This window comes from Erinaceus europaeus, chromosome 18 (assembly GCF_950295315.1).
Source record: "Erinaceus europaeus chromosome 18, mEriEur2.1, whole genome shotgun sequence".
NCBI lineage: Eukaryota > Metazoa > Chordata > Mammalia > Eulipotyphla > Erinaceidae > Erinaceus > Erinaceus europaeus.
The window spans coordinates 73,088,307-73,109,374 of NC_080179.1; the positions used below are offsets into that span (position 1 = coordinate 73,088,307).

At 37.2% G+C, this 21,068-nt stretch overlaps 1 protein-coding gene across 4 annotated transcripts in view; it reads left to right on the forward strand.

Moving 5' to 3' along the window:
• Positions 1-21,068, forward strand: part of GALNT13 (polypeptide N-acetylgalactosaminyltransferase 13) — a 555,668-nt gene that overhangs the window by 475,471 nt on the left and 59,129 nt on the right. For all 4 annotated transcript variants that reach the window (XM_060178155.1, XM_007520879.3, XM_060178154.1 and 1 more), the window contains one exon: positions 10,537-10,676. In XM_060178155.1, coding sequence (XP_060034138.1) covers positions 10,537-10,676 — 140 coding nt within the window. The remainder of the gene's footprint in view (positions 1-10,536; positions 10,677-21,068) is intronic.

Below are 21,068 nucleotides of genomic sequence, written 5' to 3' on the forward strand. Positions count from 1 at the left end.
TTAAGGCATGTGGCTCAAAGCGCAAGGACTGGTTAGGTTCCTGGTTCCAGTCCCGGCTCCCCATCTGCAGGGGTGTCACTTCATAGGTGGTGAAGCAGGTCTGCAGGAGTATCTCTGCCTCTCTTCTTGTCTCTCTCCCCCTTCTCTCTCAATTTCTCTCTGTCTCTATCCAGTAACAAAAAAAAAAAAGAGAGAGAGAAGATAAAAGCCTACACAGGAGCAAGAGACTCAGGATGTTATATTCTGAATCCTTGACTCTGTAGCAACACTGACCACTTAGCCTAGCTTCTTTCTTAGCCTAGCTTCTTTCAGAGGAGCTCAATTTAGAATGTCCTTCTCTGTTTATCAGAGGCTTGGTCCAGAACAAGTGTAATACAAAGAAACAGATGTAAAGGCTAGCCTAAGGAATTTATCTCCGAGAAAAGACAACAATATTGTACACACTAATGCAGACAGACAGGTAAAATGGTACAGCCATGGCCCTCCTGGAATCAGGAATTAGCCCATTTATTTATTCTTCTCTTTCTCATTCATGGAGAGGCAAAGTGACTTGACCTGAAATATAGTGATTCTCAAGCCACTTATTAAAGCAAGTAAATCGTGGTCTTTTTGATTTGCTCTTAGGAGAGCAAGGTTGTTGTTGCTGCAACCCCCCCCCTCCCCCCAGCTATTTCCAGCTGTTCTACAAGGGGAAGCATATCCAAACATGATTTAGAGCAGTTTGAATTTTTAAAAGGTAAAGGCTTCCACCTACTGGATTCTTTCAGTAGTAAAGAGCACTTGCACGCACATTTGATTTCTTTTTGGTGCTAGCAGTGCATCACCGGCTCCATCCACTTAGAGGTTTCTTCATTCTTTTAAGTGTTGTTGCCTTCTAAGAGTCTAGTCATTAAAAAAAAAATGTTCATAGCTTGCAAGATAGAGATCCCACAGTCTGTCACACAAGGGTATCAGAAGATACGCATGGGGCTGGGGAGAAGGCATAGTGATATACAGGACTTCATTCGTGCCTGAGGCTGTGAGGTCCCAGGTTCAGTCTCCAGGACCACCATAAGCCAGAGCTGAACAGTAATCTGGTCTCTCTGTGTCTTCCTAGATATCGCTTTCACTCATTGAAATCAAATAAAAAATATATAAAAGAAATGCACTTGGAAAATAGATGGTACAAAATAGTTAAAAACCTAATTAAATCATTGTTTTTAACAAAAATCCATCATAAAAATAATTTTACTGGGCAGGCCAAGGTGTTTGAAACAAATTGGATGATTTATTTATAAACAGTGTCACCTAATTTTTTTTTCTTTTTTAACACTACCTTAACTTTTCTTGAAAACATATCTTCACCATTACAGTGCTCACTTTGAGTTTAACTAATATGACATAACCCTTTTGCTTCTATGTTGCATTAAGCAAATAATAGCAGGCACTTTGTATGGGGCCACAATTGAACCAAACTAGGTTTATGCCACCTAAATTATGGTAAATTATGAAATATTGGATAAAATTATGTTGATCTGATTATGGCATGAAATATATATATATATATATATATATATTTACTCTCTGTCACACACACATATATATGTGTGTACCTAGTTTTATGAAATAATATAAATTTTTCATTTTAAAATAAATTCAAGAAAATAATTAAAATTCAGTTAATCGAGTATGTGAAACATATTTTTTTAATTTATAAAATGGAAACACTACCAAGACTGCAGAAGAGGGATACAATTCCACCAGAACTTTGCAGCTCAGTGAAGATATTTTTAAGCATGATATGAAGTCAGAAGACAAAAAAAAAAAGGGTTTTATTGCAGAAATTTAGGTATTCAAAAATATATCCTCAATATTATTAATGTCTGTCATGATTACACATGACAGTAGGGGAGGAATTAAGTTGGTTGGGGAAGTGGTGAACAGACACCGATTGTGGGGACGTAAGAAATTGTACCCATGTGACAACAAATGTCTTGTAGATCATTATTTCCCCCACAAAACAATTCTGAAATAAATCAAAAAGTATGCAAACAATGAGGTGTAAAGCTGGACTAGCATGACTGACAGGAGTATTATCATTCTGATAGCCAGTTTAAAATCATCGCATCTTATTTATGTGTACACAGTAAAATTTGGTAAATTAAAAAGTAAATGGTTATAGAGTTCTAGGAGAGAAACAAATTTCATGCTACCACCATTGGAGTATGGCTAAATTTGAACAGTCTCTCTTGAGAGTAAGTTAGTAATGACTGTGCATTTTAAAATTGAAACCATTGTATAATTCATCAAGATAGAATCCATCTTGAAATTTTGAAATTATCTTAATGAAATATCCTAGGACATAATAAAAATGTACAAAGAGTTTTTGGGTTTTTTTTTGTTTTTTTTTTTTTGTTTTTTTGCTGTGTTCAATGTCAAGAATTAGAAGCAATTTGAATTTTCATTCCCAGCCAAAGGGGACTGACTTATAAGTAGAGAGAATACATCAAAAGACAAGAAAAAAAGTTGCAGAAGAGATTAATCAACCTACTAAAACAGTTAATGACCTTCAGTTTTAGAGAAAAAAAAAGTTCAAAGGATTTTGCCCATTATGAAACAATTTTGGCAAGGAAATTTATATCTATGTATCTTATATAGTAGAGTTCTTGAATGATCACTGCCATGATGTAAGTATCACATTGCAGTTGGCTTCTGCTTTAACTTTCATATTTATTTCTATTTGAGAATTTTTTATGATGAATAAATTTCAAATAACTGTAAGAAGTTTTTTTAAAGATTGTTAAGGGGTAGGAAAATGGCTCCATAATGATATTTCAAAGTCAAAATGCATACAGGTAGATAAATTTCACTGACTCAGATTAGTTCTTTATAGCTTCTATAAAATATGTGAGCTGAAGAGTATGTGACTACATACCAGAGCTATTCTAATTTTTGAAGGGAAATATGCACTCCTTTCAAGGCTGGGGATATAGCTCAGCTGGAAGAGTACAATACTTTCATACCTGAGACTCCCAGTTTAATTGCTGATTTCACAGGTACTCAAGTGGTGCTCTGGTCTCTCTCTTCTCTTCTTCTCCTTCTCCTCCTCCTCCTCCTCCTCCTCCTCCTTCTTCTCTCTCTCTCTCTTTCTCTTGTCATGAAGTAATAAAGTGAAAATAAATCTTTTTTCTTTTTAAAGGCCTCCATTCGGGCTATCAAAATAGCTAATTTGGATAATGTACTGCTTCACCATGTGTGCAATCTAGGTTTAAGCCCAGCCACCATACTGAAGGGAGCTTTGGTGTTGCAGTTTCTTTCATTCACACTCTGTCTCTATTTAAAAAAGAAAAAGGATATAAGAAAGAGAGAGAGAAGGAAAGAAAGAAAGAAAGAAAGAAAGAAAGAAAGAAAGAAAGAAAGAAAGAAAGGGAAAGAAAAGAAAGAAAGAGAAAAATTAAGGAAGGAAGGAAGGAAGGAAGGAAGGAAGGAAGGAAGGAAGGAAGGAAGGAAGGATGGAAGGAAACTCCTTCAAGATTATTACCTGGAAAATTTTCCAAGTGCAGGCAGATCTCATACTTCACTTGCCTTACCTGACACAAATTTGCTTTAAGAGACACTTGCAAAATTTCACCTATTTGAGGTAAAATTGACATATGACATTAATGTAGCTGTGCACATCCTTCAGTCTTTGTATACATTATGAAATGTTCCTGACAAGTCTAGTTAACATCTGCTACCACACATAGTCATATTTTCTTGTGATGAAAACTTTTAGGATTTACTTTCTTAGCAACTTTCAAAATTATAATGTAGTGTTGTTGGTTTTTTTTTTAACTATACTCACCATGCTGTTAATTGCATCTTATAGCTCTCCTTATTTTATGTATTTTCATTTATCTAGAACCATGGAGTTTACTATAGGATTTTTATTGTCAATTTGAACTGAAATTTCAAGTAATTACCTTGAAAGGGTAGCTTTAAGACATTCTCAAATTTTTGACCACATAGAACTGACTTAAATAAATCGAGAATTTGTCTGATATTTGCTTCAACTGTGTGTCATAACCCCTGGAGGCTATGATCATTATACAACTCATTATTTTACTTTTATTTCATTAAAAATAAGGTTTCAGTAGTAGAAAATGACAAATCCAACAGGTAATCACTGTGTAACTCTAGCCTGAGCTGGCCAGCACTCAGTTCTGTTCATTGACTTCCTAATGAGCAATGAGCACTGGTTAGGAGCCTGGGTAATTTGTGTGCATATTGAGAATGAAAAAAAAATCAGTGGTGAGGACAACACAATACTTGAATAGTACAGTGCTTTGTCGTGTGCACACCTAAATTCAAGCCTGGCTCCCATTGCATTGAAGGAATCTTCAGCACTATTCTCTCTCTCTCTCTTTCTCTCTCCTCTCATCTCTCCCTCTATCTTTTTTTCTCTCTCTCTGCTTCTCTGTCTCTATCTAAAAAAATTCAAATTAAAAGTAGTTTTAAGTAAGAACAACTATTCCAAGTAACATAACATACCATTTACATCTGCTAGAAGACAACGTAGATAATTTACATGATGATGATGACCTATGAGAAGAAAGACATATGGATCTTAGTATTAAAATCTTGAAGATATGTATCAAAATTACAAACTAATACGACTTTCCTACAAAGAGGGGATCTTGAAATATCTCAGACTTCTTAGTAAAACTGTGTGTAATGATCTACAGCTCTGTACTATGAAGTATGTGATATCATTGTGTGTAAAAACCACCATGAGTGTTTATATATTTTTTATTATTTCACTTACGAAAATTGAGGAGAAAATTTTGGTTCTTTTCTCATTTTACCAAATTGTAAGGGGAAGTATCTGTCTTAATTTTTCTAGCCTTTTTTTTTCTTTTTTAGTTGTTTCATAGATTTTCATTTTGCTTAGTTATAATGGCAGAATGGTAAAAATGGCTTTGTATTGTTATTAACACTTTACTATTCCTTGCCTTATGTAATTATCTGAGTATATGACTTGCATTTGTCAACTCAATATACCAGTGATAATTACTTATATAAATATTCCCTTTGGGGAAGAAAATAAGTTTTCCCTTTCTTTTTAAACTATGTTGCAATGTGATTACTTTTTACTACACATCATTGGGGCTTCAGCACTCCAGACCAAATTTTTCAGAGACAGAGGCAGAGATAGAAAGGAGAAAAATCTCCTGGTCTATATCTAGGATTTGGGACTTTGTTAGTGAACCTCCTGGAATGGAATTAGAGTTTACCATGAAAAGAAAGGTCTCACCCAAGTAATGAGGGTGAAGGGTTGACATTCCATGCCTGACATCTCTGGACACAGTCTGAAGTGAAGCATGCTGAGGTGGTACTTGTTGCATTGATTAGGTTGGGATGGGCAAATGCAATATCATTTGGTATGAATTGAGAGAAGCATGCAGGAAGTGAGCCCCATCCTAGAAGTTCCTGGACTGGGAGAAATATAGGCTCTATAGTGGAAGTAGGAGCTTCCTGCTGTCTTAGGTGTAAGAAGACAATAGATAGTTATTGCTGTAATCACATTATTAGGCAATTGGGTTAACTTTGACAATCCTTTTGTTAGGATTTGTTGTATCATACACAACATTACTGTAAGTTATGTCCTTTGACGTTATCTGTAGATAGCTGTGTCTTACAGAGTAATGCCACCAGTTGCTTCTGTTCTCCCTGGTCTAAGCTTTTAAGAGAGACAACATTTCAAAGACTCAGCCTATGGTCTGTGCATTAAAAAGATTGAGATATTCAGTCAAATTTTCCCCTCTCATATTAATTAGATAGTGATTTATATGACTACAAGTTAATAGGAGTGTACATAAACACCATTCCCTCCACCAATAGACTATGTCCCATCCCATCTTTGTATCCATAAATGAGGGCAAAATACATACCTGAAAGCAAAAGTGTACAATAGTCTGCAATGAGTCAGTATACGCAGCAAGCAAGTAGAAAGACCTAAAAAGACACCATAAAGTTGCTAATGAAATAGTATCTACTTAGACTCAGGTGCCCTCCTCACCTACCTCCTATTATACTTCCCTCAGTCACTCCAAAGCTAACTTTATCAAAGCAGGGACTGTAAAAGCTGAATAAGGTCAAGAGACTGGTATACATTAATGATGACTTTTTAGTCACTATCAGGCCACCCCATCAGCTGAGGCCGTAGTTGGGATTCCCACATAAATACAGTGAGCCCAGACCTCAAATAGATCCCTCTCTCCATTGTTATTGGTCATCTCTATCAGGAACAACACAATAGATCCCTCTGTAGGACCCCATAGGACTTTGCCCTCAATGTGGATCAACAATGGTAGCGAATGTTCCATCCTCCAAAGGGAGGCTGGACAACATACTCTATCATCCATCTGAAGAAGATGAGTCCTGAAATTGGGGCAGCTTGGAACGTTCCTACTCATGACCACAGAATGTGAGCTCAGATCTACAGGGATGCAGAGGTCGCATAGGCTCCTAAGCTAATTATGGGCCCCAGATCACATCAAATTGATGAGGTTTACAGTCAACAATATTTATACACCTTTCCCATATTTGGGAACTACTTTCTTTTGTTATCCAGCTTTCTGGTCCTTTTTCCAGCCATGACATTGTCTTCCCAGACAATAGTTTGGGTCAACCTGCATATCAGAGGTCATAAAATAACTAGAGGTTATAAAATAACTAGTATAGTCATGGGCTCTTTGGAATATAACTAAAATAGGACTACTCACTATCTACAAAACAGAGACCCTCAACTCTTCATATGAACTATTCCAGCCCACTAGGGAAAGAAAGAGACAGACTGGAAATATGGATTGACCTGTTAATGCCCATGTTCAGCGGGGAAGCAATTATGCCAGCCAGACCTTCCACCTTCTGCACCCTAAGTCCGTACTCTCAAAGGGATAAAGAATAGGAAAGCTATCAAGGGGAGGGGATAATATGTGGAGTTCTGGTAGTAGGAATTGTGTGGCGTTGTACCCCCCCATCCTATGTTTTTTGTCAGTGTTTCCTTTTATAAATAAAAATTTTAAAAAATAAAATTAAAATTAAAAAGAAAGGGGAAAAATACCACATCATCCAAGTTCCCCTCTGTGTGTTGGGGGCTGGGCTTAATCCCGGGTCATGACCATGATAAAGTAAGTGTACTATCCACACCTAATATGAATTCTTATACATAAAAATGCATGCATTTTATCAACATTAAGGTATTAAGCAAGTCTCTTGATTACAGAGACTCCAAAACGATTAGGTTTATTAAACATCTCCTGTAGAAGAATGGAGTCGATTACTGTAATCTTCAATCTGTTATCTATTTAACTACTTAAAATATAATTGCACAGCACTTTGCATTTAATAGTGTCAAACAGTTGATTTTTAAGCCATCAGTAAAGAATAGATTACTAAATAAAGTGTAACAGCCCATAAGTATTAAAACTGACTTAGTCAGTCAAGACTGCCCAGCTATAGACAATTAAAATATTTACTCCTAGTCCAGTATGTTTATTTACATAATTTTCAAAGTCTTTCCAGAATTTATACAAGGTCTGTTGAATGATTTTTTTTTTCCCTAAAATATTGTAAATCCAGTGAGTGGTCTTTGAAAATTACAGTGCGGGTGCCTGGCAGTAGCGCAGCAGGTTAATCGCTCCTTGTGCAAAGCACAAGGACCAGCATAAGGATCCCAGTTGGAGCCCCAGCTCCCCACCTTCAGGGGCGTCGCTTCACAAGTGGTGAAGCAGGTCTGCAGGTGTCTGTCTTTCTGTGCCCCTCTCTGTCTTCCCCTCCTCTCTCCATTTCTCTCTGTCCTATCCAACAATGACAACAACAACAACAATAATAACTAAAACAACAAGGGCAACAAAAGGGAAAAGAAAAAAGAAAAAAAGAAAATAACAGTGTTTTAGATTGTCAACTGCGTCCTTCCCACCACCCTTTTTGACTCAAAGCTTCTACCACCTTCTAATATATAATCATTTCTATCCACTAGATATAAACTCCATAAGCAAGATTTTTTTAAAAAAAGAATTATTTATTCCTTTTTGTTGCCCCTGTTGTTTTATTATTGTAGTTAGTATTGATATCATCATTGTTGGCTAGGACAGAGAAATGGAGAGAGGAGGGGAAGACAGAGAGGGGCACAGAAAGACAGACACCTGCAGACCTGCTTCACCGCCTGTGAAGCGACTCCCTGCAGGTGGGGAGCCGGGGTTCAAACCGGGATCCTGACGCCAGTCCTTGTGCTTTGCGCCACCTGTGTTTAACTCTCTGCACTACCGCCAGACTCCCCCCTTGTTGTTTTCTTGTTGTTGTTATTGGTTGGATAGGACACAGAGACATGGAGAGAGGAGGGGAAGACAGAGAGGGGGAGAGAAAGACAGACACCTGCAGACCTGCTTCACCACCTGTGAAGCGACTCCCCTGCAGGTGGGGAGCCGGGGCTCGAACCCGGATCCTTACGTGGATCCTTGCACTTCACGCCATGTGCGCTTAGCCTGCTGCGCTACCACCTGACTCCCTGCAAGATATTTTTATTTATTATTGTTTTATGTCTACTGGCATATTCCAAGTGCCTGGAAAATATATTTTCCACATACTTGGAACATCATAAATCTTTGCTAGTTTTTTCTTGCCTTGATAACTGTTTTCTATTTTTGTTTCCCCTCTTCCTTCGGTCATTAACTCTCTCTCTCTTTCGCAAATCTAATATAACCCCAATCTATTGGCATGTTTTATTTATGAATTTGTATCTTTGCTTTAGGAATTTAGTCCCAGAAACTTTAAGATTAAATCAACTTTACAACTAGAAATTCCAGAGGATTTAGGACCGTGGTAGTTCTAGGTCATTTTCAGAACAGACTTATTAGGCGGGCTGGTTCTCATGCCTGTTCCTGAGCTAATCTTGATTTCAGTTTTGTGTGAAGTTCAGGAGTGGAACGTTCATACTGCCCTTGGTGGGGCCCAGAATATGACCTGACTGATAACAGCAGGTCAAGAATCTGCATTTTAACAAAATTCTCCAGTGACAGAACATGTGTGTCAGTGTCCTTGAAACTGGAAAAATACTGGAAGGTAATGAGGTCACCAAACCAAGAGTGGAGGAGGGATGGTTACTGGAGGATACTTGAGTAGTTTTGTTGATTTTTATTAGTTTCTTAACTAATGTAAAATAATAAACAAGGGCCAGCAAGTGACAACCAAAATAGAGTGTACATGACCATGCACAGGGGCATAGATTCAAAGCCCTAGTCTCTACCTACTGGGAGGAGGGTTCATGAAAGGGGAAGCAGTGCTCCAGGTACTTTTCAAGCTGCACCTTCTCTGTTTATTTCTGTATCAAGTCAGTGAAAGAAAATGTTTTCCAGAAGTGGTGGAGTTGTTGTGCAGGCATGAAGTCTAGCAATAACAATGGTGGCAAAAAGTAAATAAACAGCAACATTACTGATTCTGAAATACAGTGATCCAGATAGTTATATTATATATAGATATTTAGGCTGTCTTAACAATTGTTTCCTTTTACATAAGGGTTGGTTGTCTTTTCTGTTTGGCTGGGATAAAACCCTAAATAGTCGGGTCTCCTAATACAGCAAGGCTTGGTCACTTACATATCTTTAAAAAATTAGTTAAACCTTGAGAACTTTAATACTAACCTTCAAAATTAACTGCAATCTTGTTAGTCATTTCAGTCAAATGTAATTTGTGATAGAGCTGATTCTGAATACGTTGGCTCACAGTATATATTTTCATCCAGAACCTAGTAGCATTTAAAATTTTTCCAGCAAGATGTCCTCTTATGATTTCAATGCAAATAGTTATATTATTATATATTTTCTGGTGATGTAGGAGATAATCATGCCATTTCAATATACACATGTGAATATATTCCATTTGTTTATGTTAGCTTTTTATGATTATTTATTATCTCAGTAATCAAGCACTTAAACTAACATACTAGCTCATTAAAAAAAAAAACAGTGAAGATAAAATCAGGTTTATAGCAAACCTAGACAGAATAAAACTTCAAGGGGAAGGGGGGGATCAGAAAATGTTATGAGCTGTCCATTGTGAGACTCACATTTATATAAATTGCTCATGAAATCTGCAGGTGATGAATAAAAGACTACATAGGGGAAGTGTGAACATTGGCAAAAAATGTTGGAGCTATTGACATTTTTCTAAACCACATTATCACACAGCTCAGTTAAGCTTTGATTATGAAATTCTAAATTAACGATAATTTACACTTCGTTGATTAATTTTTCAGTCTAAGAAGTAGAAGTACATGGTGATAAATATTTGCACTCAGAAAATCAGAACTGCTGGAAGAACTGATTTCCCCTGTCGATTTAATGTCCTAATTGGACGGTAGTAAGAAAAATCAGTGTAAGAGCAGCTGTGTATGCAATTGGGTTTGATGGAATGATAATTATAGGGGGGGAAACTGATCACAAAATAAACACAGTGAAGCAGTACTACATCAAAAATAGCACAAACTGATTTGTGTGTTTCTCTAAAAAATTCCAGGTGTTGTCAAAGTGGATTACGGAGATGTATCAGTCAGAAAAACGTTGAGAGAAAATCTGAAATGTATGCCCTTTTCTTGGTACCTAGAAAACATCTATCCGGATTCCCAGATCCCAAGACGTTATTACTCACTTGGTGAGGTATGAATTATTTATTTTGGTTAAGTTATAAATGGATCTTGCCAATGGGGCAATTTCAAAAGAGTTCAATACTGTCCGTGTTATGAATAAAAAGCTTTAAGGATTTTCTTATCATAGATCTATTTTAAATGACTTCTCATATTTCACAAGGGCTATACAGACCTTTATCACAGGGATTTGTAAGAGGAAAGGGAAGATTTCTCACTGAATAAATAGTATGCTTTTTGACCCGACAGTTCTAAAGCTTTTTACTGAACATTACAACTTAAAATTATAATAATATGTAATATTGTTGTAACATGTAATATAAACATTAAAACATAAAATGCATTGTGAGTCTTTGTTTGCATTTCTCTGATCTCTTTTTTGGTGAATATTCTGTCCATATCCTTTCCCCATTTTTATATGGAGTTGTTTGCTTTTTGTTGTTGTTGTTGTTGTTGCTGAACTTGGTGAGCTTTTTATATAATTAGGTTACTAACCTTTAGTTTGATGTATAACGTAAAAAGATCGCTTCCTTAAGGAATCTCTATTTGAGTAGTTGTTTCTTTTGCTGTGCAGAAGCTTTTCGGTTTGATGCAGCCCCACTGGTTTATTTTTGTTTTCCTTGAAAATGGATTTGAATCATTAAAGATGCCTTTGAAACTTAGATTAAAAAAAGAGTTCTTCAAATATTTTCCTCTAAATATTGATCACTTCTAGTTTAATATTCATTTGGAGTTTATTTTTGTTCATAGTGAGAAGGAGATACCACTTCACTCCTGTGAGAATATCATATACCACAAAGACTAGTAACAATGAATATTAGAGTGGTTGTGAGGGCAAAGTAACACTTTCATACTGCTGATGGGAATGTAGACTGGTCCAACCCCTGATAGAGCAGTCAGGAGAACTCTTAAAAGGCTAGAAATACTTTCCCTTTGGCCTGCCAATTCTTTTCCTGGAGATACATCCTAAGAAATCAAACACACTCATCCAAAGTGATCCGTGTATACCTTTGTTCATAGCAGTGTAGTATGTAACAGCCCAGACTTGGAAACAACATAGGTGTCCAACAACAGATGAGTGGATGAGAAGGTTGAGGTGTAACCCTCTTATCCTATGGTCTTGTCAATGTTACCATTTTATAAATAAAAAAAAATAATAAAGAAAGTGGAGGTATAGATACACAGTGGAATACTACTCAGCTATTAAAAATGATAAAGTCAGTTTCTTTACCTCATCTTGGATGGAGCTTGAAAGGATCATGTTAAGTGAGATAATCCAGAAAGAAAAGGATGGCTATGGGGTGATCTCACTTTTGGGCAGAAATTAAGTAAGAACAGAAAGGGGAAACATGAATTAAAACTGAGGCTGGTTTGGTCTATTGCATCAAAGCAAATGGCTCTGGGAAAGGAGGGTAGGGAGAGGGGTGGGTAGAGGAGACTTTCAGGGTGAGAGTGTTTTGCAGACACCTATCTCTGTGAGTTGAGAAATTGTTCCAAAAAATGGTACTGTGAGCCATTAACTTCCCAATTAAAAAAAAAATGAAAAGAAAAGGAATGAATGAAACATGAAAAAAAATTTACTCTGACACTTGAAAAATGTATTGTGAGCCCAAATAACTATGGCTTATGTGGATTACATATTAATACTTTCAGTACTGAAACCCAAACTCAAAACTCAAAAATATTAATCAATTAAAATAGTGTAATATTCCATTGAATGTTTTTTCCCTTTTATTGGGGAATTAATGGTTTACCATAAGAACAGTTGTTTGACACATAGATAAAATTTCATCAAATCCTAACAAAGGGATTTTTCAAAGTTAACCCAATTGCCAAACAATGTGATTATAACTATCTATTGTCTTCTTAAACCCTAAGATAGCAGGAACCTCCAGCTTCCACTAAAGAGCCTATATTTCCCCCAGTCCTGGAACCTCTGGGGTGGGGCTCATTTTCCTGCATGCTTCTCTCAATTCATACCAAATGATATTGCATCTACTGATCCCAACCTAATCAACGCAATGAGTACCACCTCAGCATGCTTCTCTTCAGACTGTGTCCAGAGACGTCAGGCGTGGAATGTCAACCCTTCACCCTCATTACTTGGGTGAGACCTTTCCTTTCATGGTATTCTCTAATTCCATTCCACGAGGTTCACTTCCTAACAAAGTCCCAAAACCTAGATATAGACCAGGTACCGTAAGATAGAGCATATGTTCACATGTATCCATAAGTTAGGGCAAAATATATACCTGAAAGCAAAAATACACAGTAGTCTGTAGTGAGTCAGTATGAAGTTCATAATGAAATAGTGTCTACTTAGACTTAGATACCCTCCTCACCTACTTCCTATTACAGTTCTCTCACTCACTCCAAAGCTAACCTTATCAAAGCAAGGACTGCAAAAGTTGAATAAAGGCAAGAGACTGACATACTTTAAGAATGACTCTTTAGTCACTGTCAGGCCACCCCATCAGCTGGGACCCTACTCGGGGAGTCCTGAGATTCCCAAACAGACATGATGGGCCTAGAACTCAGATAAATCTCTCTCTCCATTGTTGCCAGTCATTTCTATCAGGAACAACAAAATAGACCCCTTTGTAGGCCCCCATAGGACCTTGCCCTCAACCTGGATCAACAATGGTAGAGGATGTTCCATCCTCAGAAGGGAGGCTGGACAACATACTCTATGCTACACCTGAGGAAGATGGGTCAATATTGGGGTAGCTTGGAATGTTCCAGAATGTGAGCTCAGATCTAGAGGGATGCAGAGGTCACATAGGCTCCTAAGCTGATTATGGGCCCCAGATCACATCAAGTCGATGGGGTTTATAGTCAACAATATTTATATCCCTTTGCCATATTAGGGAGCTTCTCTCTTCCCTGATCCAGCTTTCTGGTCCTTTTTTCAGCCATAACATCATCTCTCCAATCACTTGGATTCACTGGCATATCAGATTTCAGGCTCAGGGGCAAAAAAAAAAAAATTGCTCATCTCCCTGTAGTAGGTATCTACAAAACCCTCTCCCCGGCAGCTTTGGTCTCTCTCCAATATCATGCATAAGAGCCTGAAAGCTCTCTCTCATCCCCACCTTTCCCAGAATCTTTTGCTTTGATGCAATATTAATGTGAGTAACAGAACTTTTGAAAAAGAAAAATATTTTCTCAAGGTTCATTTATATGTTTCTGAAGTACATTGATGTTTAGACTAGTAGAAGACGGCTGAATTTTTTTCTTTAAATATTTTATTTCTTACTTAATTTCCCATGAGAGAGACACATAGAGACAAGGCAGAGTTCCACAGAAGAATGTGCAAGTCTAGGAATGAAACCAAAGGAACTTCAGGCCTGAAATTCAGAATCTCTGCAAATTAACATTGTTCTCCAGCCATGATAGATGAATTTTTAGTTAATTTTTGTTTTCAATCTGTTATGATATCACATACGATATATCCTCCAAAAAACTCCCTGTACATTCATGAGAAGTGAGAATGAAGACTCCAAAAATTGAACTTAGTAGAAGACTACAAAAATAGGAACTTTGTAGTATTATTAAAGTTATAGTGGTTTTGTGAACCCATTGAGAAACAGGTATCTTAAAACTCTTTAAAAAAAGTTTCTATTAGCTTTAAAAATATATTTTAACTTCATCACAACTGTAGAAACATATATGCATAATATATACTCAAATGATCAAAATAAAAGAATCATTCTTTTGTGAATTTAATGCTCTATATCAGTAATTTCCCATTTATAGGGATTAGGTTTGGGAAATCAAAAGCTAATTTAATAGACTGTAACTAACATATTTCAATGGAAATAATATAATACATTTGGAAAATCATTAACTTAGATTGAAACTTTCATTTTGTAAATCATAATGGTAGAGTCTTTAAAGTTTTATAGAGTTCAGTTTAATACCTTTTTGATTCCTTTGCCAAAATGCTGTAACTTCATGACCTTGTCTTCACATAATTAACTAGAAATAAATCTTGATACACTCAAACTGAATGTAACCCTGGCTGAAATGTTCTTAAAGACTGTTCTTTCTTTCTTCCTTCCTTCATTTCTTTCCCTTTCTTTCTTTCTTCTTTCTTTCTTTCTTTCTTTCTTTCTTTCTTTCTTTCTTTCTTTCTTTCTTTCTTTCTTTCTTTTTTCCTCCAGGGTTATTGCTGGGGCTCAGTGCCTGCACCATGAATCCACTGCTTCTGGAGGCCATTTTTCCCCCTTTTGTTTTTTGTTGCCCTTGTTGTTGTAGCCTTGTTATGGCTATTATTGTTGTTGTTGATGTTGTACGTTGTTGGGTAGGATAGAGAGAAATGGAGAGAGGAGGGGAAGACAGAGAGGGGAGAGAAAGACAGACACCTGTAGATCTGTGAGGCTACCCCCCTGCAGGTGGGGAGCTGGGGGCTGGAACCGGGATCTTTCAGCCAGTTCTTGCGCTTTGCACCATGTGTGCTTAACCCGCTGTGCTACCGCCCGACCCCCAAAGACTGTTATTTCTATGCCATATCTGTCTTATTTTGCCAGATCATTTCCTCATTAGCTGTGTAACTCTATTTTTATAGGAAAACTTTACACAAAAAGTTCCTTTGCAATAACACTGAATTACCACTTTCCTAGAGTGTGACTAACGTCACTTAACAGTCTTGTGTTTCCAAGTTTGATTTTTTACTCTCTGGTTTTATTGGGGAGCATGCTGTTTTGTGGTTTTAAAATATGCAATATTCCTATTTTAACACATAAAAATGTGTCATAAGCACATAAAAATGAGAACAAAATTAAACTAAAACATAGTTTACATGCTAGTTGTTATAGTTTAGTTCTAATAAGGATTTCAATAAAATATCTAATACAACTCATTTTACTGATAATTTTGAAGAAGGGTTTTGAAGAGGGTTTTATTTTCTATTCTTGCAGTAGATTCTCCCACAACTGTTTTCACATTCAGTTAATTAGTAAATATTGATTACTTTTTCTAAATGAAGCTATGACCAGGGTCTCCAAGAAAAAAAAAAAAAAAGATGGATTTGAATAAAGGAGAATCTTAGTCAAGTTCTCTAGGTCATCAGGGTAACCCTGGAGAAAGTCTCTGGACTTTGAAACAGAACCTGCATGTTTCTTTCATGATAAAAGTACAGATTTATAATTTCCTGCACTCTATCAAGGAAACTAAGTTAACTGACTTTCTGAAGAGATCTTATTAGAATGTGGGCAGATTCTTTTCATATACCAGACTCATTTTGAATTAGCTGTCTTCTATAATAATCATGTGGTCATTTTAAATTATGAAAGTACTTTGAAATGCTTGGAGGTGGGGGAGTTTATCCTTCTGGGTTTTTAATATCCAGAAGAGGCAGCATGTTATATTGAAAAAAATCCAAGATCTTCATGATATGGAAGGTGGTGCAGTGGATAAAGCACGGACTCGTGAACACCAAGATCACAAAGTCCTGAGTTTGCTCTCCAGCAGAGTGTGTGCCAAAAAGATACTCTGATGCTATCACTGTCTTCCCCACTCTCATTCACTCATTAATCTACATATATTTAAATCCAAGGCCTTGTTGTTAGAAATGGCAGGTTTGTATACGGCCATGCCACCCTGAACACGCCTGATCTCGTCTGATCTCGGAAGCAAAGCAGGGTCGGGCCTGGTTAGTACTTGGATGGGAGAAATGGCAGGTTTAACTTGGGGTCTTATAGCTTATAACTTGATTGGCACAAGTTACCCTCTAGTGCTAATATGCACATAATCACACAGTGTTAGATATTGAGAATAAAGCCTGTTTAGTTCAATATCTGGGAAGGACATAATAACAACACCAATAGTTAACATTACTGTAATTATAGTGACTGTCATTTGTTGATTTTTCACTATGTCATATATTATGATAGACACTCTAATAATTACCAAAAATCACAGGCACATGACTTGGGCTTTGCTTATTATTACCAATTTAGTATAAAAATTAACATAGAACTGTGTGATTAACTTTTGGGTCATAGAAATAACAAACTATTCTTTAACTTTTAAACTTATTTTTTTAATCTTTTTTATATTTATTTTATTTATTTATTCCCTTTTGTTGCCCTTGTTGTTTTATTGTTGTAGTTATTATTATTGTTGTTGTTGGATAGGACAGAGAGAAATGGAGAGAGGGAGGGGAAGACAGAGAGGAGGAGAGAAAGATAGACACCTGCAGACCTGCTTCATCACCTGTGAAGTGACTCCCCTGCAGGTGGGGAACCGGGGTTCGAACCGGGATCCTTATGCCGGTCCTTGTGCTTTGCGCCACCTGCGCTTAGCCCGCTGTGCTACAGCCCGAGTCCCTTAAAATTATTTTTTAATTAATGAGAGAGGGAGAGAGAGAACACCAGAGAATCACTCCGGCACATCTGATGCTGGGGATCAAACTCAGGACGTCATGCTTGAGAGTCCAATGCTTTATCCACTGTGCTACTTCCCAGCTACATGATATCTAATTATTATAGCCAGAATTTAATACATGTTATTTTGACATTAAAGTTTACATGTTCTTATAGCTAGAAGGATGAAATAGCCTATTATATTTTATTCATATCACCTGTCTTTATTAAATAAGGCTCAGGGTTGAAACATGTTATTTGTGAAGGATTCTAAGTCTAATAAGGAAAGGCCTTTAGACTTCAGTAATCCTACTAAAATGAGGAAAGTGAAGTAGATAGCAAGTGAGAATCAATCAAGTAAGAAATTCAGTAGAAATCAAAGTTGCCCTGAACATAGTATATGGGAATACTATGATCTGCTCTTTCAAAAATCCAATGAATAAAAAAAAAAAATCAATGAGGTATGTTGTTTTGAAGTTTCTGAGATTTTTAACCTACCATAGATTTCAAAGTAAAACTAACATTAAATAGATGCGTTCAGCATCTGTTTCCATGGAAACAGAGGGACAGATTCACCAAGCGCTACTTCCCAATTCTATTTTTTAAAGTATATATTTTATTAGTGACTTAGTACTGTTTAATAAGATGATAAGTGTATAATTCCACACCACTCCTACCACCAAAGCTCTGTGCCCTCACCCACCTCCAGCAATAACCACCATAGTTCCCAAGGCTATAGATAGGGCCTATATGTTCATTTTTCAAGTTCATGTGTTTCCATTCTTTATATTTCACTTCTGAGCAAAATTACCCTGTAGCCATCCTTCACTTTCTTACTTACTTCACTAATTATAATTATAATCCCATCCATTTAGTCCCAAAGGACACATTACAGTCTTTTTTTTTTATATAACTGCTGAGTATCACTCTTTTGACCTATACTCCCAGATATAGATGACTAGAAGGCTTTGAACCCCAGTTTCACCAGGACCTGGAGCTTTTGTGACCAAGAACTTTTGTTTTTGCACACTCCTTGAGAGAGAAGAGAATCTGGAGGTACCTGCATAGGTCAGGTGCTGTTTCCTTTATCTAGAAGGGAAGAAGACATAAGAAGGACACCTGAGAATTGTAAAAGGTGTAAGTGTGGCTTTGAAAGGAAGCAAAAGTAGGGGCTTGTGGTGGTGCACCTGGTTGAGCGCATATGTTACAGTGCACATGACTCAGGTTTGAACCCCCAGTCCCCAGCTGGGGGGGGGGGGAAGCTTTGCAAGTGGTGAAGCAGGGCTGCAGGTGTCTCTGTCTCTCTTCCTCTCTTTTTCCCCCTTCCCTCTCAATTTCTAGCTGTGTCTATCCAATAAATAAATAAAGGAAGTAAAGACCATAGACATGAATAAAAATGGGCATCAGCTTCCACAAGGGCTCAGCAGTCTTTGCCCTAATGGCCCATGTGCTTCTCTGGTACATGCTCTTTCATTTTACCAATCAACAATTTAAAATATTGGGGTGGGGGACCCTATGAGGAGAACTTAGAATTCTGGAGGTGAGCCTTTAATGATGGAATAAAAATCATTAATTTGAGTCTCATAAATACAAGAAAAAGATTCAATTTTGTACAGTCATAGACATTTTAATGAGTCTGGGATTGGCTGTTAATGGACATCTTTCTCTTCCTTCTTGCCAGTTACTAACAATTGTTGGGAAAAGGTTTAAAAATAGACTTTCCGGGCCAGGTGGTGGTGCACCTGGTCGAGCGAACATATTACAATGTGCAAGGACCCAGGTTCGAGCATCCAGTCCCCACCTGCAGGGGGAAGGCTTAATAAGTGGTGAAGCAGCGCTGCAGGTGTCTCTCTGTCTCTCTCCCTCTCTACCACCCCCTTCCCACTCAATTTCTAACTGTATCTATCCAATAAATAAATAAAGATAATAACATTTTTTTTAAAAAAAATTGACTTTCCTTCTAGTGTATAATGTGATTTCTCTCAACTCTTCTCGAAGTGGCATTAATCTCCAGGCAGCTTCACAAAACAGGAAAATCATGACTTTGTGACATCGTCATATGTATTCAGTTAATTTCAAGTGAAACTATTAGGAACTAACAATTTACAATTTTCTTAAGTTTCAATGTTTTTAAGGCTGTGTATACAACATTGGTGTCTTGTTGAATATAAACATTTCTTGATTGATTCCTCTTTATAGCTTAATTAGTTGTATTGGAAGGTATAAGCAGGTGTGGTCTTCTGGGCCTCTCTTACTATATATCACCAAAATAATCATATATGGAGATACTGATAGCAGTTTCTATATCTTGATTTCTTGTGTTTGCACTTAACTCAGGTAATTGAAATATTATTTTTTCTGGTCCATGAACTACATGACGTTTCCAATGGGAAATTAAGCTGTGCAATTGCTTTGAACCGAAACCTTTAAGTAGCTTGATGAAGCGTGTTTTTTTTTCTTCTTAGACTCGGTAAGCAGATCGTAATGGGAAACCGAGCTCTTTGCAGCATCGAATTCACTCTTAACTAGCCCCTTAGCTGATGTAGATTCACCACGACACATTCTGCTATTGCAAATATAAAGGCTTTGCTGTGCGGATGTCCCCTCAGGCTAGTGCCACTTTCCATGAGTTAATACGGTATCTTCAAGTGCTTTCCCCAACCAATCCTGTCATGATATGTCACTCCTGGCTGTTACCCTATAAATAGCCCTCCTACTTCCTCTCTCTCTCTCTCTCTCTCTCTATCTATCTCTCTATCTCTCATCTCTCTATCTCTATTTATCTCTATATCCCTCTCTCTCCCTCTCTCTTTCTCCCTCTCCCCCTCTCCCTCCCTCTCTCCCTCTCCCTCTCCTTCCCTTGCCTGTTTTTTTTACCTCAGGTAGAGGGGACGACCACTTTTGGCTAGCTCCACATGGCCGGAACCACTGTGCTCTGACCCAACAATAAAGGATTGTGTTCCCTCTCGCTCCAGATTTTCTTTCCCTCTTCGCTTGGGTTTTATCTCCTCCACCCGCAAAGCGACAAGGCTTCATCTGAAAAAAAAAAAAAAATGGCACTTTGAAGTCATGATGCTTCATCCAAATCTTTGGCCTCTGCCAAGTCAGCATGTTGAAAGAAAATACAAACAAACAAAACCCTCTTATGAGTGATAAAGAACACAGGAAAATTATAAAGCAAGAGGAAGACAGACAGGATTTCTGTAACCAAGTGACTTAGTTCCTGGGTCTTTTTTAAAAAATTTATTTATTGGGGTTTTACATCCGAGAGTAAATACAATAGTTTGTACATGCATCACATTTCCCAGTTTTCCACATAATAATACAACCCCCACTAGGTCCTCTGCCATCCTTTTTGGACCTGTATTCACACACACACCCAGTCTCTTACTTTGGTGCAGTACACCAGTTGAAGATGTTTTGACATTAGTCTGCATTTCCATTTGCTTGCTTGACCTTGGTTCTTCTTTTCCTGCTTATAGTCTTTAACCTTAGCAGAGAGTTAAAGTTTTGGCCCATATTGTCATTGTATTCCTTAAATACTGTTAATGAGGCTATTTGAGCAGTTAAAAATAGATTTCTATAAAGCTAGGAGGCTGCAGGGATGATATGTAAAGTCAGTTACTTCCAAAGGCAAAGACTAATCAAGAAATCTACTTATAGATCCACAGTAGTCTTGACCTTTTAATAGGATAACTAGTAAGCAAGCTTTATTTTAGATGACTTACATAAGCAGGGGCATTCTCTCTGTGTTTATGATTTTATTTCCGAAGCTTTTGGAGATCCAGTAGCTAATTTTAACCCTAGGGTAATTAACTTATGCATATAAAGGCATACTATGTTACTCTTCACCAGATGCTATTTAAAAAATAAAATTGGTCTATGTCAAAGGAGTGGGCAATCCACCTATGAACAAAATCACCAACTTTAGTATTTTTTTTTTTACTTACATGGCAAATGATCAGACTAAAACTTTTTTTTTTTCCCTCCAGGGTTATTGCTGGGCTCGGTGCCTGCACCATGAATCCACCGCTCCTGGA